The sequence below is a fragment of the Artemia franciscana genome, chromosome 13 (assembly GCF_032884065.1).
Source record: "Artemia franciscana chromosome 13, ASM3288406v1, whole genome shotgun sequence".
In the NCBI taxonomy this organism is placed as follows: domain Eukaryota; kingdom Metazoa; phylum Arthropoda; class Branchiopoda; order Anostraca; family Artemiidae; genus Artemia; species Artemia franciscana.
The window spans coordinates 28,710,131-28,721,197 of NC_088875.1; the positions used below are offsets into that span (position 1 = coordinate 28,710,131).

Here is an 11,067-nt window from a genome sequence, read left to right on the forward strand (position 1 = left end):
GTTTTCTTTGTTTCAGACTAAATTGACGCTTGTAATTTTAGAAGTAAAATTTGAATTCCCCAAAAAATATGAAACTGTGATAAAGTAATATCAAAAGTGCAGCCAAGGAGAGTGAAAGGCACTTTAGATGCAGAGATTGGTTAAAGTGAGACGTCAGTGTTCCGATAAAGCATGGATTTGAAAATGGATTTTTGATTTTTTTTTATTTTTTTTTTTATTATTTTTTTTTTTTACCCTTGATAAGAAGACGGCCATCATCAACCGTCATTAGCAGCTATATATTTTATCGAAGCAAGGATGTTCTGAGTTTTTTGATTGCTCTGGATAGGTCTTCAAATCGTCTTTGTACCTAGGTAGTGTTTTCTACCCTTTGATTGCGATATATGATCCCTCCCCTGTGATCCCCTTTTTGATCCACTAACAGCCGTATCCCTTTGATCGTAAACAACCTAAAAAAATGATCAAGCACTGTGCAGTCACTATGTGAGAGAACTTATATTAATAGACTCCAAGTAACAGTAAAAGTGTACTAGGAAACTCGAGATTAGTTTGATTTCTCGTACATGGCATTGGATTATAACAAAAAATACTTATTTTTATATACTACGCATCTTCAGGTCCCTTCGGTAAGATAAAATTTATTGTAAAAAGTTTTCGGGCCATAGAAACACGACATACAGTCTACAAACAAAGCTTGAGGAACAAAATACAACTTTAAATAATACAAACCAAGAAAAAAAAAGAAATAGGATTGTTGAATTACCAGATACAAATCAGCAAGCTGCATATTTTAGTAATATGTCTTTTGTGTGGCCAATTCAGCTTAGATTTAGTTAAGATTTTAACGGTGCGGTGTGCTGGCCACCTACAAATGAATGGCACATATAAATTGTTCAAAATGTTTTTCTTCTGTGATTACAAAATTATAAGGGGTGTGTTCTGGAACTCAGTTGTCAATGATTAGTGATCAATTATTGGGAGATAACAACAAATTTATTTCCTAAAATGATTATAACCGATAAAAGAAGCTATAGTAGGAGAAAAATAAGTTTTGACCAGGAAAAAATTGGTACAGAAATGGTTTCTTCACCATCCGGACCGGAAAAAAATGCTTAACAACATATCAAAAATCTAAATCTCTAGCTCGATGCGAAATTGTTTTTTTTTAATGTTTTCTTATTTATTTTCTCAAAAACCGGGAAAAAAAATTAAAAACGTAAACTATAATGTTTTACACATCTTTTTAGATCAGCTTTTGGCTCTGAATTCATTTCTGATACTCATTTCGTTACCTGACCAAAAGAAAAATATTTATCAGCAAAAAAAAAAATGGGGAAAAAAACTGTGTCTTTGGGGAAAAAAACTCTTACCAGCGTTGTAGTCTATTTGGCTATGTAAACGAAAGGCTTAGAAAAAAAAAGACTAAACAACAATAAACAGGAATGACGAAACACCTCAGCGCCAAACACCATAAGACGAGGTAGGTTCTAACTTAATGTGTTCAGAGAAAAGCTTTTATCTTATTTTTCAAATATATAAAAATTGCACATCATCAAAATATAGGAACTAGATTTTTCATCATCACAGTTAACTGTTATTCTTCTTCACTAAGTTCCTCTTCTTGAAACTTCGAATTGTTGCACGAGCTTCCCTTACAGGTACGACAGGCTATAGTACATTCAAGTCCGTTTTTCTTACAGGTACACTTTTCACTATCACAGCCGTCAATACGACACGAGCATTTGATAATTTTCAGCAGCTGAGACGGAGCGGCAGGGAGATCTGTTTTTATTGGCGCAAAAACTTCGTTATCCTGCAGTTTCCATCCCAGGCGTAAAGGGTCTACTGGGTTCCCGAGCCAGATTTGAACTTGGCAGTAGACACGTAGCGAGTGGTACTTCGCTGCTGCCTGAGTCGGTGGCAGTTCTTGTGGAGGCACGAAAGTGGTGGCAGTGCTCACTTTTCTGTGAAAGATTAGCTTTCTGGCAGTGTCCAGGTTCGAAACATCAGGGCAACCGTACAGTATCAACAATGCTCGCTCTCCTGCTGCCACAATATCGTCAAGCAATGCGAGCTTGTCGCCAAATATAGCAGCGCTGTCCCTGAAACTCTTGTTGGAAAGTAGCAGCTGAACGGCTTTGCCCTTTCCTATTCCGTAAAGGTGAGAGGTTGTGTCACAACCCAGCACGGCATGACAGAACGGTATCAGATTGCTGACATCTGTTCCTAGCTTCTGCTTCATCTCACTAATATCCCAAGCTGAACTAGTACCGCCAAACTTAGCTTCAGGTGAGAAATATAAACGCCCGGAACGCGAATCTGATCGACTGATCAGAAGAACCAAGATGTCAGTATCATCAGCAACCACGATTGTGTCTGTAAGACTAGCAGCTTCTACGGCTTTTTCTACAATCAGAACGTCGGCGTCTCCTTCCGAGTGGAAAATTCGGAAACCAACGGCTTCCAAATGGTTGCCGAGCAGCTTCAGGAAACGTCCTTTGTTTGTCTTACATGAAAGAAACTCTTCTTTCTTCATGAAGAGGGTCATCTCTTCGGTGAAAAAGACTTGGCGGCCAACCATCCTTGCTCGACGTAAATGGGTAGCATCTTTGATTGCTGGACCACCTTCATATCCGTCAAACACAACGATCGCACTAGGGTACCTTGCTTGTACGTAATGGACGTATGAAGCAAAGATGACCTTGAAGGTTGACCCTACCTTCCATGGAACTCGATGTAGAAGAGAACCACCATCCAAGACGATGTTACACGCAGAAGCAGGTCTTGAGGGTGACTGAGTCTCAATCCCGCAAGCCAGAAAGATCGCTTTTGCAAGCTCTGGCTTATTTGCTTTTCTCATAAGGCCATCACTTTCGAAAAGAGAAGGAGGAATCGTACAAAGTTCGTACTTGAAGTATTCTTCTCGGAGGTCAGTTCGTTGGGCTACTATTATAAACCGCTGGAAAAGGAGCGCCGGATCTATATGCGCTACCACAGAGGACCCCGCCTTTTTGGCATTCATTAGGGTCACTTGGTCTTTTTTCTTGAAGACTTGCTCCTTCAAGGTTTTTCCCGTCATCTTACTTAGAATCAACTTTCCAGCCACATCGGCCTCGTCAACATTAACATCTTGGGAAGAAGTTATGCCGTTGGCAATGTTTCTAAGCTGATTGTCACCTCTGAACGGAGAAGATTCTCTGAAGTATCCGACGAGCTTCTGGGTATCGTCGAAGTCACGCTCCTTTCTACTGGAACTCATGTCGCGGTGCTGCTCACTTGTCGAGTAACCAATTTTTGTCAAATTTTGCATCAAGAGGTTGATCTCCAGGCATGCTGGTCTTGACAGAACCGAAATGGCTCTCTGCTGTTCTGTCATCCCACCTCCAGTTGTAAGACCGCCCGATGTTTTCAGACTTCTCATATACTCCTGCACGATGACAAGATCTGCCGAGAGCCCAGCCCAGCGTCGCTCTGATCTTCTAATGGTGTGACCTCCCAGTTCAAATGCTTCGAAGATTGGTGGGTGACTAGTTTGAAGCTTAGCCATCTCTTGCTGGTATATCCAGACCGACTTGACATAGAGGTTATGTCCAGATGCTGCTAGAAACGGAAGCATCTCTACTGCAGATTGTAGGTGCAAATCCCACAGGCCTAGTCTCTCGGCACGTATGAACTTAAGCAGTATCCCAACCATGTCAAGATACTGAAACCAGAGCTTCGCAGTTCTCTGAGTCAGCAGGTCTTGGCGTCTCTGCTTGAGAAAGTTTTCAAGTTGCTTGAGCTGGGGATCATGACTGAGATCTTCGGGTGGGAGGTATCCATCCAGTACGTTAGCGAAGACAGTAGACATGTCTAGAGACGTCAACGTCGCTTGCTCTTCTTCGAGGAGATGAGCATATATGGCCGAGCTCACGAGAATGTGAGCTCGAACAGCACTAGAAATCGCTTTTCCAGAAAGAATGTGCGGCACTGCACCAGTCGCGTATACCAATTCCAGAACCTCTTTCAGACCAGAAACTTCCATGAGGTGTCCTATGCATCCGACGAAACTCATCATCAAATGAAAACCACCTAACTTGAGAACAATACTACTCAGCTCATTCGTCGTGTCGGACTTGAGGATCTTCATAGACTTCCACCAGAGCGGCTGGTCAAATGTGAGAACGGGTGTGAATCCGTAGGTTCTGCCTTGCGAAGCTACAAAGCGCAAGGTTGAGTAAAGGCAGGATTCGTTGCTAGACGGGAGGTCAATCATGGGCAAAAACAAGACGCTTGCCTTGCTGCGAAGGTTTCCCGTTTCATGATGTATTTGGTTAGAGAAAACTGACTGCATGAATCCATTCCAGCTCGGCCTTGGGACATTCAGGAACCCGGTAGCTAACCAGAGCTGATCGAGTGAGGCATACGGGTCGTTGACATTTTTTCCAGGGATCTTCTCATATTGCACCTTTGAAAGCACTGTCTCACTTAAGCAGTAAGGGTAGATGGGAATTTTTCCTTTTTGGGCTACTTCATCTAATGAAACTTCAACTCTCGGAATGGGCGATCGGCTGTTAATGAGAGGAGGCGTGACTGTTGCTAGCAGAGCCATCCCATGGAAAGTGTTTCTTCCGTCCATCGTGCAAACATCGTGATCTGCATTATCAGCTACATGCTGCACAGCATGTGCGGAGGTAACTCCTGCAAGGCTAGATTCATCATGGACTGATGCGCAGCGTTTAAATTTCTGGACTTCAGCATAGGAGGAGCAGAATCCATGGCTGTGTAAAGTGTCAATAAGAAATCTGGACTTGAAATGGTGATCCAGTTGCACTGCTAAGCCTAGTTGCAGTGGACAAATGAGGGCACGCGGGCGAGCTGCTTGAACGATGGAATTGCCAATGGCAAGCACTTTGAAGGAAATATCGGTTCCAACAAATATTTCATCTAAGAACACCATTAGGCTATCAGGTAGAGAGCCTTCCAGCTGTTCTCCAGAAGAAATCTGCTTTGCAGTCATATACGATTCCTTCTGTGCTGGCAGTCCTTTGATATCACTTTTGATAATCTTTGCTGCTGCTCTAATAAGCTTGATTTTCTCACTCTCTTCGTTATCGGTTTTGTCCAAGTAATAAAAATTCTGGAGTATCGCTGATGCTTTTTCTTTTAATGTCACCACGTCAGCCTTACCGTCAATAGTTGCAAATACTAGCTGGTCACTGAAATATTCCAGAAGCTTGCTCTTCAACTACTTGTTACAGTACGGTTCAAGGTCTGTCCCATTCAAAAGCTCTCCCATTTTAACAACAAGTTCACTGACTGTATACTGTTCTTCGTCATTTTCTTCGAAAAAAGTAGCCAGCTTCAAAAACGCCTGATATCTTTCATCGTGACCTGGCCTCCCCCTTTTTGGACGTTTTCTATCTGGCTCAGTATCTTCGAGTATTCCAAAAAGTTTTTGCGTCGCAAATCTGGCTGGAAGGCTCTTATTTAATCGAAACATAGAAGAACAGGCTGCGTGATAAATGGCGTCAACTGCGTGCAGGTCTGACACTGCACATATTCGGCGGAAAACGTTATTTGACCAATCATCATCACGGCTTTTGCACACTGCCTTTATACTCTCTTCAAAGTCTTTAGTCCGAACCTTGTACCACTCGTGTCCTTTTCTGTGGGTAGTGTGGAGATTTATCCTTGTAGTGCAGAAAAAGCAACACTCTTGGAAGTTGAAACTTGGAGTCCGTGATCGGAGTACCACTTTTTCTGCTTCCGTCTTTTCTTGCAAGGTTCGTCGTCTCTCATTCTCAATTTTCGACAGGTATATTTTGTTTGTGAAAGTCTTTCTGCAAGCAACATGGACTTGGTTCCCTGCCTCGACAGAGATACTGGTACCTCTCGTTTTGTTAGCTTCATTGATCGCCGTAGCTCCTTTTTCTGCCAGTACCGACGATTCTGAGGTGTCTATTGAACGTTCACAAAGGGGACATAAAGCTGCGGTCTCAACCATCTAAAAAAGAGAACTGGGAATAAGTGAGCTGTCGGTGAATGTTACAACGAAAACCCTCATTCTGAACCGAAAAATTCGTGCTCCTCTTCGAAAAATACCCCGTGATCGTGTGTCGCTTGATTTTTTTTTTTTTTTTTTTTTTTTACTTCATACAAAAACAAAAACAAAACATAAAAAAGAATTAAATGATTAAACGTGATGTTTCTGTCTAATAAAAGAGCACAAAAATAATCGTTTCTTAAAAGGGAAACCATCAATAAACTACTTTTCTTTTCACGGCTCCTCATTCTCGGATTCTGGAAATATCTAAAAAATAGGCGCAAAAAACGTGAAAAAAAGGGAATTTGGCAACGGGATGGAGATTTAGATTTTTGATATGTTGTAGAGCTCTCTTTTCTGAACACAGTGGTGCAAAAATAATTTCTGTACCAATTTTTTCCTGGTTCGACCATTTTTTTTCCGTATCTTTCCCCTACTACTAACAACGTAGTCTGTTAAGGATTTGAAGTAATAGAGATTGTTGTAATTTTGTTTTGTCCATTGTCAATAACAAACTAATAAATTTCATCATTGTTAATTGAGCTTTGACACACGGTGTCTTCGCCCTATACATTAGAATAGTTTTCTAATAAAACAGAAAAATGGCACATAATCAAAATTTGTTTTTGATTTTGTGTTATCCATTGTCTTGGCACAAAAATAATGGTAAAATATTAAATTTCACCAATGTTAATTGAGTTCTGACGAACAAAATGTTCGTCAGATGGACTAATTGCATGACGGACTAATTCTATAAAAATGGAGTGGGATCACTACCTTGGCCTGATTTATCAACTAATTAAACTATTTATTTGATTTTATGATAAATGAACTGAATCAAAGTTGATGGTGGGATTGTCAGAATATTTTATTTTGATTATTAATTTAACATATGATATTTAGGTCCCGCTGGTACTGGTAAAACCGAGTCTGTAAAAGCCCTTGGTCATCAACTAGGACGATTTGTTTTGGTTTTCAACTGTGATGAAACTTTCGATTTCCAAGCAATGGGTAGAATTTTCACCGGTTTATGTCAGGTTGGTTGGTTTTATGAAATTTGTCGAAAATCGATTGTTTTTTAATGAAATTTCTATGCGAATAGCTAAAATATTATATTTCAAAGTCTACTTTTTGTATGTGCAAAGTTCATTATTTAAATTCAAATCACTTTCTTTATTGCTCAACAAGCATACAAATGTCCGAAATGGAGAGAAAAAATAAGACTAACGCATTAAAATAGGAAAGATGCATAACGTAACTACTGAGCTTAAATGAATAAAAGTATTCAGTTTATCTAGGCAAAAAAGAAAACAAGTCTGAGTTACTCAGCCGCGAGTAGGATCTCAGTTTTCCTCATTGTCTAAATTGAGACTGAATTCTCAATTCTACTCTTTCTCTCAATTCTACTTTATAAAACAGTAAATAACTTTAGCATAAAGAGCGGGACGTTGAGGAGGGAACAGCCCCTTTCATACGCAGAGTAATTTCTGTTCGTTTTAAGTTTTAATGTCGCTCCTTACTTTCAGTTAAAAAAAATTGTTGTTTTATTTAATTTATGAACGTTTTTGAATTAATGCATGTTTGATTTTGGCTCTCTGTAAATGAATAATTAAAACGAAATTGGTGTTTTTTTTTGTTTTTTTTTTTTTTTTTTTTTTGCTAAATGGCTTTCTCTTAGTTTTGATCAGGCGATTTTGAGAAAAAAGGTGGGGGAGGAGGCCTAGTTGCCCTCCAATTTTTCGGTTATTTAAAAAGGCAACTATAATTTTTAATTTTTAACGAACGTTTTTACTAGTAAAAAATATACGTAACTTACAAATTAACTTACGTAACGAACTTCTATATTCCTATATTTTTATTATGTATATGAGGGGGTTTGCCCCCTCGTTAATACCTTGCTCTTTACACTAAAGCTTCAATTTTGTCCCAATTCTTTAAGATCGACCCCTGAATCACAAAGACTGTAGAATAAATAGTTGAAATTACTAAAAAAATACTTTGTTATAAAGAGCAAGGTATTTAGAAAGAGATGAACCCCCCATATGCGTAATAATCTCTGTTCGTTTTATGTTTCAATACTGGTCCTTACTTTCAATGGAAAAAAAACTTTTTCATACTTTTTTTCTCATTGTTTTTTTTAATAATGCTAGAAAATCCTGCGCCCCCTTCATGGAATTTCTGTTCTCCCATGACAAATTCCTCCAAGGGAAGATCCTCCCACGTAGCCCCCTCCCCTCAACCCCTCCTAACCAAAAAATCCTCCTGAAAAGATCTTTACACTACCAAATAACCATTACTGTATGTAAACGCTGGTCAAAGTTTTTAACTTTTAGCCCCTCCCCCAGGGACTGCGGGGATTAAGTCAGCCCCAAAGACAAAGTTGTTATTTTTCGACTATGCTGAACAAAATGGCTATCTAAAAGTTTGGGTCCGTTGGCTTTGGGGAAAAATGAGCGTGGGAGGGGGCCTTGGTGCCCTCCAATTTTTTGGTCACTTTAAAAGGGCACTAGAACTTTTAATTTCCGTTAGAATGAACCCTCTCGCGTCACTCTAGCACCACTTGGTCGATACGATCACCTCTGAAAAAAAAACAAAAACAAATAAACACGCACCCGTGATCGGTCTTCTGGCAAAAAATAATAAGTTCCACATTTTTGTAGATAGGAGCTTGAAACTTCTACAGAAGGGCTCTCTGATACGCTGAATGCGATGGTGTGATTTTCGTTAAGATCCTATGACTTTTAGGGGGTGTTTCCCCCTATTTTCCAAAATAAGACAAATTTTCTCAGGCTCGTAACTTTTGATGAGTAAGACTAAGTTCGTTACCACGAATTGTTTAATGCATTGACACTATTAAACATATTCATTTATTTATTCCTTATTGAAAAAAAGCGAAAATTCCAGAAAAGAAAATCATTTTTGTTTGTAATGAGCTGCCCCGCTATATTTGACAGGAACAAAGACAAATCGAAGAGATAATGATATATTTCATTTTTCTTCTTTTCTTATCGATCCAGTGTTTTCAAAAGCGTTAATATAAAACAATTTTTATGTACGATATTAAAATCAATATTTCACATTTTATATCTTTGAATTCTTGAAACTTTGTGACTTAATGTATGTGCAAATGACTTAGTCTGACTGTAACTTTGAAACTTAATGTACAAAAATACGAATCCTGTTATTTTAACTTGTATAGTGTTCGAGAATTAAGTTTGAAATTGTTGCTGACAATGCTTTAATTGTTTGCTGTTGTTTTTTTAGGTTGGAGCCTGGGGTTGTTTTGACGAATTCAATCGACTTGAAGAAAGGATGCTTTCAGCTGTTTCTCAACAAATCCAGACCATCCAAGAAGCTTTGAAGTCCCAAAAGGACTCGAAAAAAGAGTCGGACAGTAAGTCTTTTTAAATATAGGTATTTTTTTCTTTTTTCGTTCCCATGTTTCTAAGAATATTACAGGAAATACCAGAGGAGGAAAGCATCAGAATCTCATAAAAGAGAAGTAACAAGTATAAGTAAATAAATAAATATCGGGCAGCAGGGGCGTGGGAAGCCATCCCAAACACTGGGACACAAAACAAAACACATAAAGAAGAAGATCAAATAGTTTAATTTTCCATCATCAATGGTGAATAACCAAATTTTAGCAAACAATCTTCAATATTTGCTTTTTTTAAATTTAGCTGAGATTTTTTAGATGGATCAAACAAAATTTTGTCATTCAGCTTATGATTATTTGCAATGAAGGGTATTTGGTACCTAATCGAAAACCTTGACCTTTCAGAACTTACAAAAGGAATTTGGTACATCTCAGGCCTCCCGACAATACAAACGAGGAAGTAAAATTAACAGAGATTTATCATAGAAATAATTTTTAGAATTTTGGATTTGAAAATGCCATATGGGAGTATTTAGTACTCGTATACCATTTAGATCTAACAAATTTAAGAAAAGGAATAACGTTTTAGTTTCCAAAACATTTTCAAGTTTTGAAGGTCGATGTAAAAAAAAATTCCAAGCATTCTTATTGCCCTATTTTGTAGTACCTGTAAAGATTTTATATGCTTCCAAAATGTATTAAGATATACAACTGAGCAGTAATTCGAATAAGAAGCAATTAGAGAGTGGTAAATTATTTTTGAAATGGTAAAAAGAAAATTATTCTTCACACGATACATCGACCCAATATTTTGAGCAGGTTTTAATCTCAAATACTCAACATGATTATGAGATGACAAAAGGGGATCAAGAAAAACTCCTAAATAACATTATGATTGGACCCTACAAATTTTTTGATCACCAATCTGAAGCTCCTGACAAGAAATCTCTCGAGTGGCAGGTTTTGAACGACCAAAAACCATAAAATTAGGTTTTTTTAAAATTCGGTACTAGATTATTGGAAACAAACCATCGATTAACTGAGGTAACACTTATAGTCAGATTTTCGATCAGTATCGATGAATCCCTAGCTTTAACTGTTATAGCTGTATCATCTGCAAATAGAATTGCATGGTTAATATTCTCATTCAAACCTCGCGGAAAGTCATTTTTCCACCGACATCTAATGTGATTTTTCCTTCCGCACAGGTATGATTTAATAATTTGTAATCCTTTCCCTCTTATGCCGGAATTTATCATTTTGTCAAGAAGAATTTCATGATTTAAAGTGTCAAATGCTTTTTTATATCATAGAAAACGGTAGCCACATGGAAATCATCATCTAAACAATCATCTATTTCTAATAAAAGAGCTGCAACGGCGTTTTCTGTTGAACGGTTTCCCCTAAATCCAAATTTATATTTGGTAAAGAAATTTATTTTATCCAAATAGCTAGAAATCCTTTCTTTTGAAATTTTTTCAAACACTTTAGATGATGGCGATAAAATTGCAATTGGCAATAATTGCTTACATCAGATTTATCGCCTTGTTTATACAACGGAATTACTCGGGCAATTTTCCATCTAGTAGGAAATATACCTAAATTGATACTCACACTGAAAATGTGGATAAGTGGTTCAAAAATAACTCCGGCAATGCTCTTT

The 11,067-nt window shown here is 38.1% G+C and overlaps 1 protein-coding gene across 1 annotated transcript in view; it reads left to right on the top strand.

Annotated features, from left to right (window-relative positions):
- The window catches only part of LOC136034766 (dynein heavy chain, cytoplasmic-like), a gene marked incomplete in the record, with an annotated part of 269,617 nt that overhangs the window by 162,839 nt on the left and 95,711 nt on the right, over window positions 1-11,067 (top strand). The window contains 2 exon segments of the mRNA XM_065716167.1: window positions 6,929-7,062; window positions 9,290-9,419. Coding sequence (XP_065572239.1) covers window positions 6,929-7,062; window positions 9,290-9,419 — 264 coding nt within the window.